The sequence below is a fragment of the Bombus flavifrons genome, chromosome 2 (assembly GCF_040668555.2).
Source record: "Bombus flavifrons isolate JBK064 chromosome 2, iyBomFlav1_principal, whole genome shotgun sequence".
NCBI lineage: Eukaryota > Metazoa > Arthropoda > Insecta > Hymenoptera > Apidae > Bombus > Bombus flavifrons.
This window is the reverse complement of record NC_138443.1, coordinates 7,278,073-7,302,530: the sequence shown is the minus strand read 5'-3', so window position 1 is coordinate 7,302,530 and position 24,458 is coordinate 7,278,073. Positions and strand designations below refer to the sequence as shown.

Genomic DNA, 24,458 nt, shown 5'->3' with positions numbered 1-24,458 from the left:
GTATCCGATTCGTAACAGATGTTTGCTCCCAAGAATGACGAGAATATCGTAAGAATGTAAAAGCGGATACGAGAATTCAGCCGAGTTCGATGCACCGTATAATTACATCGATTTCACTAATTCGGCTAATCGTCACCTGTAATCGTAGCTATGCATTAATTATTAGACACTAGATACAGCTATATGTATTTCAAATAATTACGAAACCATTTCTGGGCTTCGAAAATATGGATGTAATCGCAAACTATGCATTGACTAGAGATAGTTGATACAAGAATAGTTTAAATAATTTGGAACTTATCTCTAGGTTATAAAAATATTCATTATCAGAATTATACAGAGTTCATCTAACTGTAAAAAATCGAATATCTATTTTTTATTGTAACTGCAGAAGAAGAATATTAGAGGGAAGAGACGAATGGTTCAAAGAGGACTACGTTTTCAGAAGCATATTTTTTTCACACGTGCAGCGACGTATCTGTATTTTTCCGATGCACTGTTCATCTTTTTTTCTTTTTTTGTTAAATAAAAATACTTCTTTTTCCGTACGTAAAAAATAATTAGGTTGAAATGGCGGAAAAAATAGAGTCCTCTTTGAATCATTTCTTTTTCTCTTGACATTTATTTCCAACTACGATAGTAAAAGAGATATAAATGGTTCCAACTGTATGAATCATTCCACCTTTGGAGTAATTAATAATTCATCGCAGTAATTGGACATTAATAGATACAATTTAGGGAATTGATTGGTTACTTAAATAACCTTTTACATCGAGTCAGAAAAAGCTCATAATAAATGAATTTATTCCTAGAAAGATGTTAAATACATTAATGCTAGATCTCCTAAATATGCAGGTTCAATCTCCAATATCAACTTTCGTATATTAGGGCGAAATTCATACATTGCACATTAGTCAGTTAAAAATACGTCTTCCCGTATCGCCACCTAACTGCAGATTATAAAATTCTTGCATGTCGATTTAAAATTGCTCTCTAGAAAGAAATTGTTCTAATTGAAAAAGATGCGCCTATTAATAACCAGTGGTTAAACGCCAACGCGAAAAAGGTTTATGTGATTCACGTGCCAGACGAATTGTGTTAAATAATACGACTACAAAATGTCTGTAGTCCATCCATAGACAAAAATGTTCAATATCCAGAACAGTGTTTCATCAAATATAACATATCCAACCAGTTCGTGACATTCGTTAAAAGAACAGAAAGGATCCTGTATCCTACGTGAATTATCGATCCGTAAAGAATGTAAGACGTATATCTACGTGAAATGGCCGTAAATTGTGGTCTCGACGTTAATATCGCAAAAAGATTAATTACGATATCTTCGTTAACTTTATATAATATATATATTTCAGTTCCAAGTCTCGATAAAGGACTTTCGGTAAGTTGGATGTTACTCGCGTACAGTCACCACCAAATTTACCCAATTTAGTTGGAATCGTTATCTCGCGGCCAAAGAAATGTACACTTTCTTCGATTCAATATCTAAGAAACTACCAAACGCCTCGATTGAAATTCTTCCAGCTGCATATCCGTTTGCTGCATTAAGCTCGAAAATAAACGAAGCCTTAATACGATCAATCTAAATGCAATTATGGCCCTACCGACGCTAGATTTAGGAAGGATAATGCCACTGAGTTGAAAAAGGATAGCAGGTCAGGTAGTGCTGTAAGGATCAATACGCCATCCTCTCTTGAGGGAGAGCTTCACGTGTTGCTCCTGTTTCCGGTGCCACCTGGCGCACTAGAAAGGATCAATGTGCATTCTCTGCAACTACTCTTAATTACCGATCCACGCGGCCATTATAAGAAGAATAATAACAGTCATTTACAAGCTTATACAGTGTTTCACCAATGTACTTAAACGCTCGTCGCAGGAAATTTTCACGTGCAATATATTATGTGTTATGTATAAATTATTGTGAAAGTTCATCAACACCGTAATGAAAGTCGACTATCGTGATGATGATATTCGTAAAGTTTGAAACAAATCTGGAAAGTATATAGAAACTATAAGATGGTTAGCGCAAGTATACATTCCGCAGATATTACAAAATTTTTTAAACAGTCGATTATTCGTTATATTAATAGTCCACGATATTCGGTAAGACCGTCTTTGAGTAGTATTATCTGTTTGAAATACCTTGTAACTTCTATATACATATTTGAATTACTTTTAAATTTTACCAACCACGATAGTCGGTCTCATACTAATGCCAGTGAAATCTCAAGATTTCCTATAAGTGTCCGAATAATCAAATACTTAAGCTACCCTATTTCGTGTAAACGTTTTAAAAAACTAATTTATTTACTTACAACTGGCAAATAGAAAGTACAGAAATTAGGTGGGAATTACGTTCATTTGTAAAACTTGGTGTGTTTACGCGACAAGAAAGGAACTTAGAGGGCTTACTTCTGAGGAACCACGTCCTCTTGAAATGACACTTTTCCTTCCGGTTTTCATGAAAATCCAAGCCTTCCTCCTAAGGAAAGAAAACTCCACTCTCGAATAATTCACACGAACACTCTCCGCTGGAGAGTCCTCGTTTTCTCGGATAACCTTTGAATCGTTCATTCCGTCTGCGCTTTTGTAGAAATCGATATTTTAAGAGCGGATACTTCGAATAATTCAGAGGCTACAGTGAAAGGCAAAAAAGAAAAGAAAAGGTGAAGACAGAGAGAGAGAGAGAGAGAGAGAGAGAGAGAGAGAAAGGTATTGGATCCACAGAAGAAATAATAACGAGTGGTGTAATTAGACTTTTAACAAGACACTGGCTATAAGATCGAACAAAGATAAAATATAAATCTAGAAATATCATATTTATAATCATGCCTTCTACGATATAGTTACGATACTTAGATACTAGATAAATCTACTTTCACCTTTAAAGCCGGTTTTCTTCTGAGAACTGAGAGTAAAACAATAGAGCTCATCGCGATAGAAATTTGATGAAGAAAGGAAATAAATGCGATATAAGAGCACACTTATCGACACGTCACATACATATCGTATTGTTCTCGTTAATACTGACATATCATGATCATTTAGGCTTCTGAATTGCGCAGTGTAATCTATCCGAAAGATAAAACTAACCGATCCGTACATTGAAAGTATATTCGTATCATGCAGTGTATATTATTTATTTTCACGAAGAAAATCATCTATAGCTTCTTTGTGTCTCCTTCATCCATGAATCTGATATATATGATTATCTTTTTATTTTTTAGGTTTCTTTTAATAAATAAGTAATATCATTCCACAATTTCTTTGAAATACAAAGAAATTACAATGAATCGGTTCTATCGATTTGCTGAATAATGTCGTGTATGTCAGCGTGTCTATCGTAATTTGATACTGATTTCAATCTCGCCGATTAAAACCTAAATATTGCATGTTATCTTGTCATTGTAAACAATACAACTAATAACAAAATATATACATATATAGTACACATATAGAATTAGTCGGAGATAATTAACGAAAATATGTACGTACATAAATACACGTTTGTTCAGGTCGTATGAAAATGTTAAAACAATCTTCATTTTCAAGATACGTAACTTAACGTACAAACATTTTTTGTTTTCCATATTTTTTGTAACTCGCGTTTGCTACTCCGAAATATTACAATTTTTAGGTGTATCTAGATAATACACAAAAATGATTAAACAATTTCAAAATATACATCGTATAAATACTTTTATACTTTTTATCACATACTGACGCAATCAAAATCAACGTATAAATCTATGTTGCAGTATTAGGTATAAGGAACGTTATTCAAAATATATTAATCTTTTATTAAGATTAATGGATTTTATATTAATCTTGCATAAATAACTTCTTTAAAAGGTTTTCGTTTATCGCATCGATATTTACGCATCAAATACCTGTCAAACAGGATTAATAACTCACGGGAAATCCAATGATATACGAACTATATTGCAACTAAAAAATGAGAAATCCGTGTTTCGAAATTACATACTTTTGCAAAACATGTGACACGGATATATTGAATTCCGTGATAGATTCATTCATTCTTCGCCATTGTGCACATTTCAAAAAATGTTATAGAAATTGTATTTCAACGTTCTTATGAAAGATACACATTTATAAAAGGAATTCGTAAAGAAATTATTTTTTAACTAGATAGACGTTACATGAAAGTAATAATACTTAACGTGTTCTTCTAAGATAGCATGCATCAATTTATTTAATTGTCTTTGAATATCTTATGACATCCCACATTTTTTTCAAGCATCTTTTTATCTGTACAATACTTAAACATTTTTTAATTACTAGACTTGATTGCATGATTCAAACATATTACTCACGTTTATTAGTCAAGAAGCTGATAATTTTACACACACACATATACGTTGTGATAGAAAATAAACAAAATCGTAAATTGTAAAAAATTACAAACAATAATTATTAGTCTCAACTGTCATCGGCAATATGAAATCTCGGGTCTATACCATGCGAGTTATCGCTAAACGTCAACATTATCAGAAAATAATTAATCATAGCAATCTGGATCAATCACGAAATCCATATATTGATACAACAGAAATCACAAATTTATCTAATCTTGAATCGAAGACGAATCGACGTTACATATTTTTAAAATACCATGTCAGAGTATATAAACTAATAGCTTGCATGAAATTTCATCTCAGTTTGCGAAACCCGAGCTGATTAGAAACATGTTGGTGACAACGTTGACCCTTTTTGCTCTTTTCGCCCTCTCCAATGGTGAGTAGTTGCTACTTTCATACGTTTCATTTCGTTGAAAAGGTACATTTATTATAAAATTCTATTACCACTCTCTATTTGATAGAACAATAAAGTTTTGTGCTAAACGACACCAGAATTATATATACTACGACATATTTCATAAAAACTGAAATTTGTATCTCAAACAACAATATTACAATATTTTACTTAGAGATATTTCAAACGTTTCGTTTTACTGAGCTACAGAATTAACTTAATTCTTCTGTTAATCTCTTAATCTCGTGAAAATTTCAAAATCATGTAGTTAGAACATTCGCTAAACGTTTCGGTTGAGAATTAATCCACGAGATTCGAAACGTATGAAGAAAATTAAAGGATTGTTTCTATCGCGACAGCACGTTCATTAGCGGCAATTTCCGTGATTAAATGTAGCTAATAAGCAAAGCAATCAGTGCCAACTGCATAATGAGCAGCGTTTCATCCACGATCACTAGATACTAATTATTATGTACCACTATTATTTACATAGGTGGATTGGTGCCGAAATACGACCCAAGGATCGTAAATGGGGAGAGCGTTAAAGAAGGAGAAATCCCATATCAAGTGAGTTATTTCAATAACGAGATATCGTTGTCTGTTAATTAAGACAAGAGAAGATTAAATCGAGAGAAAAAATCAGTTTCTTAGAGAACCTAACAACCCTCTATCGAATGAATTCGTTCTTCTTCCTGTCATTTATCCTACTTCTTGAATATTGTTCAATTATCAGGATATTTCTTTTTATCCCTAGGTATCACTTCAAAACAAAGAATCTTCGTTCCACTTTTGCGGCGGCTCCGTTCTTAATGAAAATTACGTCATTACGGCAGCTCATTGTACCGTAGAGTAAGCATTCGAAAAATTTTAGTTTCGAATTTTATTGTACGTACTTTAAATTTTTACGAGTAATTACGAAGCATATACGCAAATGACAACATCAGTTAATTATACAGAATTCTGCTTTATAAGAATTTCTTATTCTTGTATAAGAAAATTCCTTATACAAGTGCGAATCTTATGCATCATTATTATGTGGAAAAAGTTGAAATATGATAAGTTAATCGTTATTGATTTTCTCACCTACGTAATTAACGCTATCAATATTTTTTAAATATCCAAAAAAAGTGACGAGCGAAAAGATAGTTTTGATATGGAATCGGCTAACGACATATTCAATTTTAAAACTGCTCTTTGACGAAACGACAACAAGAATTTTCCATTTGTGACCTTCAAATAAAAAAACTCATCTTCTTTTTTTTCGAAGGAAATCGCCAAAAGAAATCAAGATTGTAGCAGGCACGATTAATCTCGCAGAAGGAGGTTCCGAACACTTGGTTGAGAAAATCATCGTTCACGAAAACTATGCTGCTTCAGATTCTTGGAAAAACGATATTTCATTGATCAAGGTATGCTCTCAAGCACTGATTTTCCTAAGTTAATAGTATCAAGCGGCACAGATATTCTTATTTCGTTATGGTTTACTTGTTACAGGTCAAGACACCATTCCTAAAATCGAAGGTACTTTCTTTCGTTCCCCTTCCATCGCCAGATGATGTTATTCAGGCTAATGATGTGGCAACAGTTTCTGGATGGGGTAGACTTTGGGTAAGTTCTCCATCTTTTTGGAAAAAGTATTTTTAATAGCCGATAAATGCATTTAAATAGCTTTGAATGTTTTAAAATTTCTATCACGTTCTGTATAGTTGTAATATTAATTAACTGCAAATAACTTTGTATCATGCCCCATACTTATGTATTACAAATGTACAACTGCAGCAAGGTGGTCCTACGACTATTTTCCTGCAACGCGCAAACATCTTGATTGCTGATCAAGAATACTGTAAATTGATGTACAGTAAACAATATAAAAACATCTACGACTCGCATGTTTGTGCATACGACCCAAGTGCTAAAAAGGGATCATGCCACGTAAGTTACACATGGATTAAAATTATATTACATAACGACTATTTTATTTACGATTATAAATTGGCTTATTTAATCTCATTTATTCCGCTTTAATTATTTTCTCGCGAAAAAGACATAGACGATCTTTCTACGTGATTTCACTCGTATTGTATTTCCACAGAATACCCTTTTACACTGACTGACGCTTTCGGTGGAATTAGTTGCACGAATAATTTCAAGCGTTTTTTGTAACGCTTCGTAAATTGTAATTTATAATTACGGTTGCGTGAAATCAATGTAAATTGTCTTTATTCAGGATTTCGCAGCAATTAACGGGGTTTCATGGTTTCATTAAGATTGTTCTTGAAAACTTGATTCTTTCTTTTCTCATAGGGTGACTCTGGTGGCCCCTTGACCGTCAACGGAAAACTCGTTGGTCTCGTTTCTTGGGCAATGGGCTGTGCCCTCACTGACTACCCAACTGTCTACACCCGTGTGGCGTCTCATCTTAATTGGATAGAAACACACGCTGTGTAAAGCTAGCAAGTGAAACGTGAACTGAAGTCGAAGTAAAACACACAAGCACGAAATTCGAATATCTCTTTTCATACAGGCCAAGGTATCTTAACGTTTTAAGGACTGAAAATATTGTAACCTGCTTTTAATACTGTATTTTGTACATTTAATTGGCAAATAAAACAAATCGTTTATTTGATAAATTAATATAAATTCTTTAAACCATACTTCTATAAATAGTCCTCTACGTATGTTTGTGTGAACAATCTTTTATTTTACAATATATATAAAAATATTAAATAACGTATTAGTATATTAAATATTTAAAAGGCAAAATTTCTTTTTCCATTCCAATGTGTATAATAAAATAAAATAAAATTATCTACAATACAAAAGCAAAAAATACATAATCTACTCGGTAAATAAACACATTATTTAAACAATTAATCGTTTATTCGTATACATACTGGATTTTATCTGATATCGCGGTTATTAATGGGAATTCTTCGAACATTCGAATTTTTTGTAAAAAATAATTAAAAAAGATATGAATGAAATATCAATTATCTAATATTCTATCAGAGAAATTATAAAAAGAATTGATGCTTCAAAAGTAACATGTATCGATGATTAAACTGGTTAGATTAATCGCGACTGAGAGCGAATGACAGATAACTATACTGACCTTAAATACAACAAATACGGCTAACACATGACTAATATACCGTAATCATGACTATCGGGCTAATCGTAATCTTCAAGTATCCATATTATCATGATATGATAGAATCTATCTTTATTTTCATCCAAATTATTATATGACTATTTTTATTTATAATACAATAATAATAAAATTTCTGTTCCATTTCTCTTCTACAATAATAAATGAATTAAATTAAATTAATATTTAATAAAATTATCAATTGTTCTATAGCGAACGAATATACAGTAGCGGACAAAAGTTTAAGACGATGATTCGCAAGCCGGATTACAAACATTTTATATGCATATTGTTCTTCTATTCGGTTTGTCTCTTTGGAATAACATAGCTGTATGTTTGACCTTCGTAACCTCAGACTGTCAGTTGTTAAATACAAACAATGTAGGAGTTACAACAGTTAGTTACTGCTTAGCACTTGTAAACAGCGAACATTAGTTTAAGACGATCTATGTAAAACGTACGAGTATAGTTTTTGAACATTTTGATTCTGGAATGTCAGGATCATTGTTTAGTGTACTTTTTATTGCTTAACATGTTCGTCGCCACGTCACACATATCTATGTGACGGGTATACTTCTGTGGGGCGCCCGTCACCAAAGTATGGGTGACGCTCTTCTTGTTCGAGTTAATTAAACATAGGATATTATATATAGGATATACAACATAAAAATATTAAAAACACATTATACCATACTTTTTATTAATTTATATTCTGGATAATATATTACATTATTCTATATCGCATGGTATTTGTTAAAACATTCCAAACACATTTGAGGTGATCTTGGGCACTTCGAACAATAGTTGTAGACTCCGTCATCACTACTCTTCTCACTTTTAAATATATTTTCACATTGTTTACTGAACATTTTGAGGATGAAAAAATCACTGATGTACGTTTCATAAGTATGCTTCTCGACTAAATGAAAGATCTGACATATCTGCCATGAGATCCCTCGGAATACTCTAGCTGGAAAGCTTATCGCTTTCTCCATTTCAGAACTAAATAATCTTTTTTTTTACAATGAATCGAAGGCGATAAACAATGAATCAAAGGCGATAAACAATAAGTTCCCGCTTGTCGCTCTATTTACGTTCTGCGTACCGGCGGTCGGATTTGGGCTCCGCAGGAAACTTAGCCGAATCACGCTGGGCGACAAACGTGTTAAAATTCATTTAGGTAACAACAGACTATGGGTAAATCAAAGAATTTACTTGAAAACGAAAGAGAACAAATCGTAAGGCTGCGAAAGCAAAGTAAAACCTCCACCGAAATAACAAATATAGTGAACAGGTCAGAAACGGCTTGTAAACAAGTTTGGTATACATTTTTAAAGGCTGGCTGTATTGCGATCAACCGAAAAACGGAAGACCACGGAAAACAACGCCGAAAATGGATCGCCGGATTTATTGATTGAGCGAAAAGGATCGTTTTCGTAGTGCAAATAATATTGCTGCGGAGATAAACTATAAAAACGATACACAAATTAGTGCTAGAATTGTTAGGAGAAGATTAGAAGACTTTAACTTAAGAGGACGAAACCCCCAAAAGAAACCATTGCTGAGTTCTAGGAATCGAAAAGACGAAGTCGAATGCAAGTGCATTTGCTAAAGCTCATAAACATTGGACAAGTGAACATTGACAAAAGATATTGTTTTCAGACGAATCGAAATTCAATCGCGTCTCTTCTGACGGAATACGGCATGATAAACGTCGATTTGGCGAAAGTTTGAAAACACAGTGCGTTTTAAAAACTCTGAAACATGGTGGTGGAAACGTTATGGTGTGCGAGTTTTTCTCGAGGCAGTCCTGGTCCGATATATCGTATCAATGGAATTATGGACCGTTTTCAATACATGGACATACTCGAGAACACAATGTTGCCTTTTGCACGCAACAATATGAGTGATGATTTTATTTTTCAAAATGATAATGATCCGAAGCACACGGCTCGGGTTGTGAAACAGTTTTTTGAAGAAGGAAATATTACCGTGCTGCCGTGGCCGTCGCAATCACCAGACATTAATCCAATCGAGAATTTGTGGAGCATCATAAAAAAGACAGTACAAGATTATAAAGCGAAAAATTTTAATGAACTTTACAATTGAAACAGCTTGGAGTAATATTACGGTAGATCAATGTAAAAAATTAATAGATTTTATGCCAAGAAGATGTACCGAAGTGATAAGAAATAACAAATATTGGACAAAATATTGAATTTAAACAAAAATTGTATATATTTTCTTACCAAAAATTAATATTTTTTGTGTAGTCAAACTTTTGACCGACGAAATATTATACAGATTTCGTTCCTTTTTTTATAACTTAGCTACTGAGCAAAATATCAAAATGAAATTTTTTTTGTAAGTGTACAAACAAACGTCTAATTGGTTAATATCAAAAGTAGAACATTGTATTTATATTTTTTATGGAAAGTAAATCAATTATTTATTTCTTCCATTTCGTCTTAAACTTTTGTCCGCTACTGTACAAATTTAATTAAAAAACGTATTTTACTGATGTAATAGTGATCACTAACTAAGTTTATTTACTCTTTGATATAGATTTGAAAGATTTTTTATTTGCTACGAAATTTTTTATCTGTCCCACAATTGATGGATATACACGCTTTTCGGCGGTTGCTGCTATTTGTCAGCAAAGAAATATATGGTACTTACTGATAGGAATGTCACTGAAACTTATATATACTGAAACGAGACTTATCTCAATGTTAATTGAAGATTGATCTATCACATATTGATCATGTTTTTAAATTGTGTTTCACACATAATGGGTATATAAGGAGCAAACCAACTGATGATAGCGTATTCGATTATATTTCCCTGAATCGTTAAGAACCATGAATCCGGTGATACTTGGACTGGTGCTTTTAGCTACAGCGTTAGCAACTTCTAATGGTAAGTGGTAATACCAATAAGTCTTAATTGATATTTATAAATTTAAACCTCAACTAACTCGACTCAACTAACTACATTACGAAACCATTATTAGCCGATATATCAACTCACGACTTGGATCCTAGAATCGTGAATGGTGAGGATGCAGGCCCAAACGAATTTCTATACCAGGTACCGAAACTTATTCTTCACGCAAGAAAACCGAAAACTCAATCATCAAACAAAGGAAATTGAATCGTATCGCGTTATTCGAATAAACTTCTTGTCGGATGAAAATTGAAACATTAAAGATCAGATAGACTAGACAAACGATAAAAAACTACGTTATAGAAAAATACTGTTTCTACCTTTATTATTCGTTTCTGTTATTCGAAGGCTTCGCTTCAAATCGACGGCAGTCATTTCTGCGGTGGATCTGTGCTTAACAGGTATTACGTTCTCACCGCTGCTCACTGCGTCTTTAAGTAAGTTTCATAATTTCCTATCAAGTGGCATCTTCGAATATTGTAACACGATCAGCATTATAAGCCCTATAATACTGTTAACAGTGAACAACCTAGCGAAGTCAAAGTTATCACCGGAACCAAGAACTTAAGCGGCTCTCCAACATTCGTACATCAAGCTGTGAAGTTTATTGTTCACGCTAAATACAACTCTTCCAATAAGTGGATCAACGACATAGCTTTGATCAAGGTATCTAAACATCAAATGGAAATTTCATATGGAAATTTGCAAACATAAACTTATCGTTGGGAAGCACATTGCAATTCTATCTTGAAATCTTTTATTTCTTTGGCATAAGTTCTATGCTTTAGTCCACGATAGTTTTAATATTGACATAAAGAATTAATATAATTAATGTAATTTTTCGAACGTCAGATATATCAGGGAAATAATATTTGACGAAGAGATAAAATTTTAATTCATTAGTTATCGCTCCTCATTTTATAACCTAAGGTGTCTTATTTTTCTAGGTAAATAAGCCATTCGAGACCGGACCACAACTAAACTTCGTTTCTTTACCGCAAGCAAATCAAAATATTCCAGATAACTCACGCGCTATTGTATCGGGATGGGGTAGGATCAGAGTAAGTGTTAATTTGTGTTAAATAAAACGCGCGAACAATAGCTCAAATATTTTTGCGAGTTACTCTAGCTGACGTAGCGTCTCGATTTTACTCAAATATTCTATCGTATAGCAATATGGACCAATCTCGACAACATTGAGAAAAGCAACCATCTACATTACCAATCAGAATACTTGCAAGAATGTCTATGGAACAATATATGACACGCAAATTTGCGCCAATGATCCCAAGACCGTGAAAGGAGCATGCAACGTAATTAATATTTTCTGTCCTAATATTTTAAAAAATTCATATTCGGTCATTCGAAGACTACAAGGGAAGAACATGATAAATCACGTTTCTTATTCTTTGCACGAAAGCAATTTCAAGATTCACTGTGTCATTAATCAACCTCATATTATCAAAATTATTTGCATTTGCTTTTGGATCTAAATATGTGTTCTTGTTAATTCCTTCAAAATTATTTAAATATTGGTTGTCATGATGTTACAGCATCAAAGATATTAACATATTACTTGTCTTAATAATTACATATGTCTTTAGCTTCCATAGAATATCACCAATTTATTAACTGTTTTTAAAAAACTTACATCTTTGAACCTAACAGAATATCTTCATTTTCAATTATGTCATATGGAAATTCTTTTCTTTAATCGCAAAGCGACATTAAAATGAGAAAGTCATCGTGTTCTTCTTCCGGTCTTCACATTTTATTCGTCATCTTTGTGTTATAATTCATGACAATTACGACAATTAATTATACTTTCATAGGGTGACTCTGGTGGCCCTCTCACGGTTAGCGGAAGGATTGTCGGGATCGTATCATGGTCACAGGGATGTGGTCTTTCTGATCACCCCACTGTGTACACTCGTGTTCCTTCTTACATTGATTGGATTCAAGCAAACGCAGTTTAAAATAGAAAAAGATGGAAACTGTACGACATAACACAAAGTGTACCGCTAATTGTTAATAGAGATGTATTGATAACAAAACATTACTCACTATTCATTTGTCCTTAATATCAATTTATATTTTTAACCAATTATTCTATATAACGTATTAAAGAGAAGAATAAAAGGATATAGTTCATCATAGGATAACATTTAAATCGCAACAGTATCTATAACAATAGATAATTAATTTTATGTGTAAATTATAATAAAAGAACGCTATAAATTACCACACATACTTGGTTATTGATATTCCATTTCAGCTCACAGCTCCAATTCGTATATGTTGAATAACAAAAGATATTCCTCTGTGAAATTTTTATTGACGGATGTTTTACGAACGTATCTCTTACATTTGAGTTACTCTCAAACGTTCACTGTTCAGCATTCGCAATGACGTTTTGTTACAACACACGAACAAAACTCTCAAAACAAGTTAACTTTAATGCACGTTAAAAACGCTACACAGACAGTAGCAGGTATACTAAGTCCACCGAACTCAACGTGGATAATCCCAGATGCGAAATATGTAGCACTATTTAATTAGATTGCACACAATACGGACACTAGCGGGACCTAGTTCTACAGTATATAGACAATAATAGGCTTATCTGACATCGTCACACAAAATAATACGAATCATTCAAATTCGATATAGATAATTCTAAACTCAACTGACTCAATGATACCAAATCGAGCGGACAATTTTACTATGTTTTTTTTTTTTAACACTGACTGTCACGCCGAAATTACATGTTTCGCTCAGGACGTCACGAGAATATTTTTATTATCCAAAGCATATAATAGCAAAATAATAATAAATTGATGATCTAAGACAACATTCTTCCCCATTGGACCGTTTATCTTATTGGTGATCACGGGTGACCATCGTGGCGCCTTGGTAACATTTAATAGCGACATATTATAACAAGGCTTCGTTTATTTCAACAAACCATTCACATTCGTTATTTCATCGTAAGAAAAACGTGCAGAATATATTGTCGAAACGTGTAGAAGATATTAGTAAACAGTATTTACTCATTCTATATACAATAGCAAGGTATGTGCACATTTCTAACTTCAATTATATGATTATAAAGCAGCATTTACGATTATTTTCTAACGTGTGTTTATAATAATATTCGTAAATTACCCCTCAAAGATATGGATTCAAACACAGTGCACCGTTAGATGCAAGATTTGTTCTCATTTTTTTTTTATTGATGTTCTAATAAAAATGTTTAATTGTTCAATGGGACACTTTTTATTTCAAAGTATCTTCTATTTATCGGTTATATTCAAAATACCCTACCTGTCAGTTTTCATACAATTTTTACAATTGTAAGAAGTTCAAGCACTCCGGTCACCAATGACCACCGTGGCGTCACAGGAGAAACCGTGGCCGGTCATATATGACCAACGTGGCAGTCAAAGTGTTAATAGTCGCTTAAAAATATGCAAATGCATCTGAGTGACCATAAATTCAAATAATACTATTAATCATTGAACAGTTTCGTTATCGAGAGATCTTCTTCCACTTTAAAGAAGATTAAAGAAGATCCACTTAAAGTAGATTCATTGTCATCAATTCACACATCAATTGTAGCACAGATCTAATCTGAGACATGATAAGACAGTATATAGAGATATCGTAGACCTTGAAGATTCACAAAATCTAACAAGAATCCACGTAATCTGTAAAATCCTTGAAAACTTAACGTTGTTATCTAGTCACGATTGAACTTGTGTTTCCATGAACAAAGCTATGTCGTTCGGTTTTGTATAAAACAGCCGGTGGCATGCATTGATTTCTCCATAAAATGGCCGAAAAATGTATTAAGATCCGAAGGAGAGCTAATCCGTGTTGCTCGTGTGACATTGATAATCATCGTTAATAACTTCGTTTGATTTATGCCAGAGATTCATAGTTGTACTCATAACATTGGCGATAGATAGATACACGAGGTGACTAGTTTCTTGTGACACGAACACGATCGCGCGAATAATCCGAACGTATTACGAGCACGTGAATTATGGCGTTATTGGACTTCACCGGCCTTGCATAAACACAAATGCGGAATCAGAATGCAATCGATGTTAGCTCAGCTGTCAATTCGATGAAAACATTTGGACACTGGACACGACTGTGATTGCGTGTAACGATGTATAAACTTAAAAATCATTGAATTGTTAATTACAGTTGATCAACGATAAACTGAAAGTAAAGGGAGTACAGTATTATAAATATAGCTAACAATCTGAAAAGTCATTATAAATGATAGATTGTGAAGGTTTGCACGTTGGAAAATTAACTTTACCCCCGTAACTTTGCAACTCTTGTTTCTTCTGTAACAAATATTCCATTAAAACAAATTTTTTTGGTCTTGATCGTCCATTTTAGGATCAAAAATAAAAGAAAAATTCATTCAATTATTCCTTAATAAATGACGTTATATATTGTATCGTGACTATCATGACAGGATCGTATAACGCGAAACTGCTCGAGGCTAGTTGCAGTAATGACTACCTGTGAAAAGGGAAAACTCATCTGCGAAACGAATTCGTTTCCTTTGCCTCTTTCGTTTACTCGGGGGTTCATTTTGGTGGCAAGGGTCAATAGATATTTGAACGAGGGAAACTTCTCGGTTTTCGTGATGTGCAATTGTATCTTACGTTGATATTCCATTGCAAAAGTGGTTTCGTATCCATCAACGTACATAAATATATACATCCATACATGTATATAGAAATTAATGAAAAATAAACGGAACACAAAGCAAAAATTCAATTCGTAAACTCATGCGTGTACCTACACGTTTATGTAGTTGCATTCGAGTCATTGATTTAAATTTGAAGTAGAATTTATCGAGTGATCTGCGCTCCCTGGAAATTTTTCGATATATCAACCGATAGTGTTTAAATAAAGCGAATAACTGACAGGGAAAATTTTTCTTTCTGGTTAAAATCAATGTTTGGAAATATCCTGTTCGTGATGTTTATTAACGCACGAAAGATTACGAACAAACGACTTATTCAAACGAATATAACCGTTCGAATTCTGATTTTGATTTTGCGTTGAATATCCATGAGACAGGCAGTAAAACACGAAATAACGGATCAGTTAATACAGCGAAATCAATAACACCATGACGTTCATACGATGGTCTCATTTCCGATGCTACTTGTACGAATCGATGAATACATATGTTTCATTCGAGTTTTAGGAAATCGAGCAACTCGACGAGAAAATCTAAACGAACTTGTAATGATTAATTTCACGGGATATTAAATATCGAAAAATTTCTTGGGCGACGACTAATTTTCAGAAAAAAATGTCTACGTCGAACATCGAACAAAGTTGAGGATCAAGAGAACACGATCTAACTTCCTTTGAAATTTCTTTACTTCCAAGCCGCTTAACGACTCTTAATAGGTTCGAAATAAGTTTGACAATGAATATAAATTTGCGAATATTTCGTTCGTAATTTGATTCTTAGGAGACAGGATTCCGTTCATGACGACGTCAAAGCGTTTCTTCTCTTCTTTTTTTTTCAATTTTATTCTTAAACAGCAGGAAAGTTTGCTCAAAGCTTTCATTTAGGAAAAGAAACTAACTTCATTGTACATATATCGCAAGCTACCATGGTGCGCAACACATTTTCACAAGTATCGTAAAATTTTCATTCATAATAGAAACCGGTGTACAGCGGCGGTGAAAAATGTTCGCATGTCGAGAGAAGGAAAGCTGAGAGGAATATCATTGTATAAGGAAAAATTCCCACGAGAAATTCTATTGCGAGTAACGCAATGACTTCGTGACACAAGCATGTCATGATGACAGACTTTCATAAATCTTTGTATTTTAGAGACACAATAAAAATTGAGGAACAATGGCACAAAAGACGCGCAAAAATAAGCCTTTTCTTTGGATACATAAAGAAATCTTTTGAACAAGAAACTCCTCTCTTTTCTATACGAAACGTTAACAAAAAAGTTAAATGTGAAAATCATTAAACATTAATCAATTAATCTGTAACGACGTTTATGCTATCGAATGTACCACGTGATAAAAATAAAGACAAAGTATAAGTGAACGTAAATTATTTTGTTACTAAAAGGGGGAAACGGTTCTCCTCTCGCGTAAATATAATACTTGATTAAAAGCAGGACACGAGCACAGTGTTTGTTGTAAAAAGCACAAAGGATAGACCAAAGGAAAACCATAAAATGAAATTTGGGAATAGAATGTATAATAAGGCCGGCTCTTTGAGACACGGTCGAAAGGATTGCAACGTTGACAACTTCCGGGAAGTGGCTTACGAAATTTTGCGGCCACATTAAACATTGGTGTTTGATGGTGGACGCTTTAATCTCACAAACGAAATAATCGAGCCAGGCGTTATGAAGAAGGAACATCGTTCCTCTTGCAAATGGATCCTTTTGTACAACCACGAAATAGCTCTAAAACCTTGAGACGTTTATTTTATGATGAATTTTTATGATACAATGTAAATTATGTAAATTCAGTAGGAAATTAATCATGAGAACCAGGATATCTAAACATTTCTATTGGGGTTGAAAAAAATATCCGAAGTTGATATTTTTGTTCGACTATTTTTACAAGCTTATTTATTTAAAAAGTCATCGATATTTTTTTAAATAGTATTATACAGCTGTTTTTAAGTTTCATTTAATCTCATAGCGTCATGGCCGATGTCAAGGTGATTTTAAAACAAGCGTTTAACCTATGCTTTTAGCGTATGCTTTCAACCTAAGCTTTTAGCCCATGATCAAGAAATCTAGATTTGATTAATCGGCATTACATACCAATTCTTCGTTCTTTCAATACGACAACTGCATATGCATTTTATTCCTATTTAGTTTATGTAAATATTTAAAATGACTCTTAAATTAGGGCTTCAATCAATCTAAAGTTTCTTTCGACATTAGTTTAAGCTCAATATTTTTTAACACACCGTGAATACGAGAAGAAAAGATCTAACAACGCGATCTGAGAAGCAAGTTTTATATAAAAAGGTAAATATGTACAATTGGTACATTCGCAAACATCTGTGAGAAAATGTGTCGTCGAAGTATCAAAGAGTATGGAAACATAGTAATTCGCAGGTTGCACGTACGCAAAGAAATATCGTGGCAACCGAAGCATTTACAAACGTTGCAAGCGACAAAGAATGCAATTAGAATAACTTAAAAAATGTATATGCAGCAAAGTGTATTGATTATTCTTGAAGATTCTAGTCAACGATGTACGTTCAACCGCATTTACATTACTCATGAAATTTCATTCCTGTCTTCTATTCTTAGACGTGGCAATACGGAAGATTTCGTTGGCGTGGTGTTTCGCGTTTCGTTGAACGTATTCTCAAACTACTTATTTAACACATAGAAAGTTGCTGGGTGCCGAGAAAAGAAAGGAACACGACGGTAATTGGCTGAAACTGGGCCAGTTCCCAAGGAATCGATTTCCTTGTAAAAATGAAGAAATCTCTCTTCCACTTTTCATTATCTCCAACTCAAATTCAACCACCTTCTTTTAGTCGATTTTCCAACCAACGTAGGGATTAATCAAACAGATCAAACTATATGAAATATTCAGACGTTGATACTCTCTTTTACTTGATCTATCGCCTAATCGTTCTACAAATTTATTTTCGCTTATCTTCTAAATGAAGAGCATAAGGGAAGCACGCGATAAGTTATATTTTTCATTTCTCAGTACGTTGCCAAATGATCCCACGTTATAAAAAAATATATATTGATCACCTCTCTTCGTAACTTATAGCATTAATATGTCTTAAAAGTTATACGTTTAACTTTTACGAAACTTCGTCGACTATATTTTTCGACCTAACGAATTCTTTTCACTTGTAGCTACTTTATATTAAATTGTCCCTCTTCAATCGTAAAGTAACATTAAAATGGAAAGATTAACAAAGATAGGAAAATTCTGATTCAGTAATAAGGTTCCGCGAGTAAACGAGAAATATACATTTTAAATAAAAAAATTTTATGAAAATCTTGCCAGAATAATATTATGTAATTCGTGTAATTATTTTGTAATTATAGTATTTAATATATATATATACATATATGAATTTCAATTTTTAAATTAGATATCAAATAATTAACAGCGTCGGATTCCTTTCGTGTTAATTACTTGCCTCATTAAACGTCATTTTTCAACGCGAAACACAATTCACGTGTGCGCTTCGTTATCGTGACGTAGCATTGTACGAAATTCATTAAGTTCTTCCTTACACGCAGTAATTAATTAAGATAGGGCATCCATGTCGTTAGTTGAACTGGCAGAAAGCACCTTGCCACGCCATGGCCCTAGCGTGAAAATAATCTAGTTACAACGTTGCGATGAAATTACTGTCGTTGTTTGGCAAATAAATTAAAGTGGCATCATTTGTTTTCAGCGAAACAGGTTTCACCCCCCCCCCGGTCACCCTTTCAAAGAAAAATCGTTCGATCAGCTTGTACGTCGATTAATTGCAGATCCGATTGCAATAATCCATCATGCACTCCGTAACCATTTATTCTTTATACAATTGCACGATACGATAAAATTAAAACGAATTTTAATTTACAATAAAATTACAAAACCAATTATAAGACAATCATAAAACAAACAGTATAGCAAAAGGAAATTAAAAAGTATATTATACCTGTTGAGAATATTTGCAAAGAAGGGAAAATGTTACGAAAATATTATAAATCTGAATACAGATATGTATTCATTGTATATATAGCTCTTTGTGAAATAAAAGAAATTTTTCGACGGTAATGCACGCACAAACTTTCGAGGAAATGTTTGCAAGCGTTTTTTTCCAAAGTGCAAAAGAAACTAATATTCGCTGCACAGTGTCGGTTAAAGCGTACGCTTTTACACAACTTAATTGCCGGGAAAACTCGTTGTCAAACTACGAGAGCAGAGCTTCAACACAAAGGATTGCTCCAATTGGAGCTTGTCCCCAAAAGAAAAGAATACAATTACATTACAACGAACTTGAAAGGGGGAAATAAAAAGACGCACGTCTCTTCTCTTCGCGACGACGAAACCAGAACACTGACCCTTAGACGTGATTCTTAGGCGTTCCAATAAAATCAATACGAAATCTTCAGTATACCATAAAATCGTATTACGTTATCGTTAAATCGTCCATTAGTAATAATTATAAATAAAATATATAAGGTTGTCCGAAAAGTGTCTTTCTTCTACAGACACGTCTTTTATAACAACGCATCTTTATACAAACATGAAACCTAATCTGTCGAACGTTGTGATCTTTATTTTGATAGAACAAAATGGATCACATGTAATTCGATAAAATAATATAAAACGGAAAATGTTGTGCGTCCATTATTTCCGTATAAAACGAAAGAAACTTTTCGGACGACCTAATATTTATTCGAATATATTTATATATCAAATAACTAAATTGATTTCTGGAAGTTAAAATAAGGAAATATTATCAAGAATTTACTTAAGAACTTTTCAATTATTTAAACATTGTTCTTGCTTTCAATTACCAGAGAAAATAATTTACGCGTCCATTATAAATGAGACATTCTATATATTAAGAGAAAAATCAAGAAACGAATATCGATTTCTATAATTAATTTCGCTAATATGCGCGCATATATAATAATTATAATAAAGCTCTGGGAGTTATTCGAATCTCTACACAGGGAGGAATAAATTTGAACAGCGTTATAGCATTATATTTAGTATGAACACGTGGCGTGAGATGCATAAGAGACGCATTCTCTCAGTCACGGCTCATAAACCGTATCCGCGTTGCTGTACCAAAAATAATTAGGTTTATGAAACGAGCAAACGCGTAGACTATAATTTATTATAGCCGATTTCTTTGACTTCATTCGTTTCTTTTCACCCGGCATACCTTCATTATAATATTAAATTGAAAGGACTCGCTCACTCGCGAAACTGAATTCTTAAATAGAACAAAACGATTGCGGTTCAAAGTATACACATTAACGGAATTTGTCCATTCGAGTAAAATTTTTAGAAAATCGATATTAAATTTATACAAGCTATCTCTATCAATGTCATAAGCTTATAAAGATACAAAAATGCATCTTAATCAGCTTGTACGAAAGTAATGCTTTTGATGTATTAACAATTATTTCTGATGTATAATTAATTTTCCTACGATAATATAATAATAACAGATATAGCATTTCATTATGCCAGCTTCTCAGTAATTCATTCCAGATATAAATTGCGACGAATTATTGGAAACAACAAACAAAGAAAGAACAATCATACGATATACTGCATTTTCTTGATTGCATTGTACATTTCAAACCGAGCATTATATTCGCTGCTAAAAAAGAGAAATTTCACATCGAAATTTTTATATAGAAACATGGAATTAATCGATAAATGTCTTTGATTTAACCGTTTCAAAAGTTTTGTCTGGAAAATCAATGGAAATTCTCTTTTTCCCCCGACACCATTGCAGCTGAATGGTTCGTTTCAGAATCTTGATGCACTTTCTGCAACGAAAAGTTAGATGGTATTTGAAAAGAGCACTTTGCCACCCAGAAATAAAGGGTACACGAATAATTATTCGTTATTATTAACAGGGTGAGCAGGGACCGCATCGTCTCGTTAAACGTACTTCATATTCAAGTAGTCATTCACAAGGCATAAAAATTTTATTGTGAGTGTATTAACGCACACAAACGGCTGTTACCAGTAAACTGAAATTGGTTGCAAAGCTTCAACGATATATATGTAGTACATACAGACGGAAGAGTGCCATCCGCACCGGCGACGAGTACAAGTTTGATGCAAATGCTCGGCAAACAAAGACGCGTTTTCTCTGTACTTTATAAGATGAGTAACCGATCAATTCAAACGCGAGCCTTTTCATTTCATAGGAGTCAGAATGAAATACGTAATAAGATACTTTCTAAAATAAATAAGAGATTTATGTATTTTGTACATAAATAGGTATTTCAATACTTAACTCATTCGCTTTGATGAATCTCTTGGAAAATAATTTTCTTTACGGTGAAGACTTTCTACATTTTTGGCGTCAAATATGAGAAGTATGTTCTTTTTACTTTTCCTATATCAACGATTGGTTTATGTAGTATTAATGATAATATCGACAATATCAAATTTCTAGTACTATCTTTGTCAATTTATCTGAATTTTTCTATGAAAATAACAGGGTCGAGCAGAGATTCAGGTGACAATCCTTAAGCCTATAACGTGATATCGACTTTGCCAATAGCCGTTATAAAGACAGCGTTCAGGTAGAACATACATTCCAACCACAGAAAACAGTGAAAACGAGGTAGGTACATATAATACATGAAAAAACAAAGATTCTCCAATAACCGTATAATCCGTCCTGTCACTTTTTTCCCATTCTCTACTTTCGCGAACGCCAATCGTGTTACCATACTCTATACTCCATAGCTGTTAAGCAATTTTTCAAACTTGAATACCTTCATCCGTGAAAAAGGGTGTTTTAATTTCTTTATGTCGAACGTTCCACATATAGTAATATTTATTTTAAAATAAAAATTCCTTCTATGTACATGATCCGTTGCAATGCAACTATCAAGAGATTCTCTACGTGACCTTTTGAAAGATAAATAATAGATATTTTTGAAAAAGTCAAAACAATAGATTTTTAAATAGTTGAAAATGATATTTATACAGTCTTAATTAAAAATTACTTCGCTTAACTATCCTTCATTTAAGTGGTACTAAATGTCGGACTAAATTCGATTATACTACTGCAGCAGTTCCAGGTAAACATAAATCAAGATCTAATATAAACTCTACTAAATAACAGCATATACATAAATAAGTACTAATAGGATAGAAACTTTCCCTTTAAATTATTATTTTTAACACCTTAATTAGTTGCTTCAAATATATTTCAATGCATCGTACTATTGGTTTTGGATTCTAATTCTCAATAGAAACGAACGTATTAAAGTATTTCATATCTCGATGTGAGCAAGAAGGTACGTTACAAAAGCGTTCGATTCTGTTCGTTATTCAATATCGAATATGACGTAGCAAAAGTTTTCCGCCCACGTAACCGTGTAACCTGCATCCATCTCTTGCAGGAAATTTCGGCATCGTGGTATCACCACGCCGTGAAATCCATTTAAGAAACCTTCCTCCCGCTGGGTGGATATCATAAAAGCGACATGCTTCAACTGTTTCGTATTCACGAACTTGGTGTAACTCCATCTTGCTTCAATTTAAATTCTCTTTTCAGAGATAGAATCCCTAGAAGCGTCTTATCCGATATATAGCGTCGCAGGTGCAATCTTCATCGTATTCGCCTGAGGACACGTTTTGTACAGTAAAAGCAAAATAGTTTCTTTAATGTAGAATACCTTCGTCCGGTCGAACTCTTGAAACTGCTGACGAAAGAATTTTTATAGACGAAAATCCGATTTAAGCAACGGCGTGACACAACTTGTATCTCGATATTCGATTTGATTAACATGGAGAAACAATTTTTCAATAATATGTAATATATGTAGTATGTAATGTATAATGACGTATACACCTGTTGATAAGTATTAAGATACAATCATTATGAATTTATTAAAACTTTAAAGAATTATTCAATATGACCCGTATAATAGTAATCTCATTAATTTAATATAATAAAATGGCATTTTCTTTCCTTATATATATCCGACTATTCTATAAACGTATAATTAACCAATATATAATTACTGCAATTTACTACGTTAATGCGATTCTTGCAAACAACTTCAATGAATAAGTATTATGTTGGATCGTAATTTTCCACGAATGAAAAGCTCTGATCAATTAATCGTTTTTTCCATAGTATATCCTAATAGTTACCTACTTTTAACTTAATACTTAACTTTTAACTTAATACTAGTATATCTTAATACTTACAAAGAAAAGTATATATATAATAATTCTGATAGATTTTCTGTGTCCTATTTTCCTTATTATATACGAATAGAACGCAGTAATACGCGAATAAAAAATCATATACTACCATTGGCAACGAAGCGTATACCGCGAGGACTCGTCTATACGCTAAGTGAAATACCATAGCAATCCCTGCTGCATTCAAAGCGCTCAAACTTAAAGCTGTTCCCAAAGTAGAACTTGTTGTCGCTCTACTGCCTTCTACAGAGCTCTCATGCAAGTGAACTGGTCCGGGTTTTCATTTAATAAAGCTACTTCGGTTAACAAAGATTTCAGTTGTTTGGCCTGGTATCACGATTCACAAACGTACGATGCAGCTTCAATACGATACTTCTAAATTGGCTCGTTAAACTTTAACGATAATTAACGTGATCGTATTTGAAACATTCATTCGGGCTTGTAACAAATATTGAAGATTCGAAATAAAGTATCGCATATTATAAAATTTTTTAATCAATGCGTAATTGTTTTAACGACTTAATCAACACGAAGTTAAAAGTTCGATACGAACAAAAGCATAGACATTTACCGTGATACTATAATAGCTCGTGTTCCGTGAATGACA

The 24,458-nt window shown here is 33.1% G+C and overlaps 3 protein-coding genes across 3 annotated transcripts in view; 2 read left to right on the top strand and 1 right to left on the bottom strand.

Moving 5' to 3' along the window:
- hwt (SH2 domain-containing adapter heavyweight) overlaps positions 1–24,458 on the bottom strand; it is a 252,780-nt gene that overhangs the window by 222,745 nt on the left and 5,577 nt on the right. The window lies entirely within an intron of this gene.
- LOC138190012 (mite allergen Der f 3-like) lies at positions 4,634–7,421 on the top strand. The gene is made up of 7 exons (XM_069132419.1): positions 4,634–4,773; positions 5,285–5,358; positions 5,546–5,640; positions 6,059–6,200; positions 6,286–6,399; positions 6,571–6,723; positions 7,096–7,421. The coding sequence occupies exons 1-7, from the start codon at positions 4,725–4,727 to the stop codon at positions 7,237–7,239; spliced, it is 771 nt and encodes a 256-aa protein (XP_068988520.1). The 5' UTR covers positions 4,634–4,724; the 3' UTR covers positions 7,240–7,421.
- On the top strand, positions 10,801–12,861 carry LOC138189652 (chymotrypsin-2-like). Its single transcript, XM_069131735.1, has 7 exons — positions 10,801–10,858; positions 10,953–11,029; positions 11,234–11,322; positions 11,407–11,551; positions 11,833–11,946; positions 12,058–12,198; positions 12,718–12,861. Exons 1-7 carry the CDS (start codon positions 10,801–10,803, stop codon positions 12,859–12,861), a joined length of 768 nt encoding a protein of 255 aa, XP_068987836.1.

Excerpts from the sequence above, each read along its gene's own strand:
- LOC138190012 (XM_069132419.1), top strand. The coding sequence starts at position 4,725 with ATGTTGGTGACAACGTTGACCCTTTTTGCTCTTTTCGCCCTCTCCAAT. Across the intron at positions 6,201-6,285 it reads ACGATATTTCATTGATCAAG|GTCAAGACACCATTCCTAAA; the intron begins GTATGCTCTCAA and ends TACTTGTTACAG. Across the intron at positions 6,400-6,570 it reads CTGGATGGGGTAGACTTTGG|CAAGGTGGTCCTACGACTAT; the intron begins GTAAGTTCTCCA and ends GTACAACTGCAG.
- LOC138189652 (XM_069131735.1), top strand. The coding sequence starts at position 10,801 with ATGAATCCGGTGATACTTGGACTGGTGCTTTTAGCTACAGCGTTAGCA. Across the intron at positions 11,323-11,406 it reads GCTGCTCACTGCGTCTTTAA|TGAACAACCTAGCGAAGTCA; the intron begins GTAAGTTTCATA and ends TACTGTTAACAG. Across the intron at positions 11,947-12,057 it reads CGGGATGGGGTAGGATCAGA|CAATATGGACCAATCTCGAC; the intron begins GTAAGTGTTAAT and ends TCTATCGTATAG.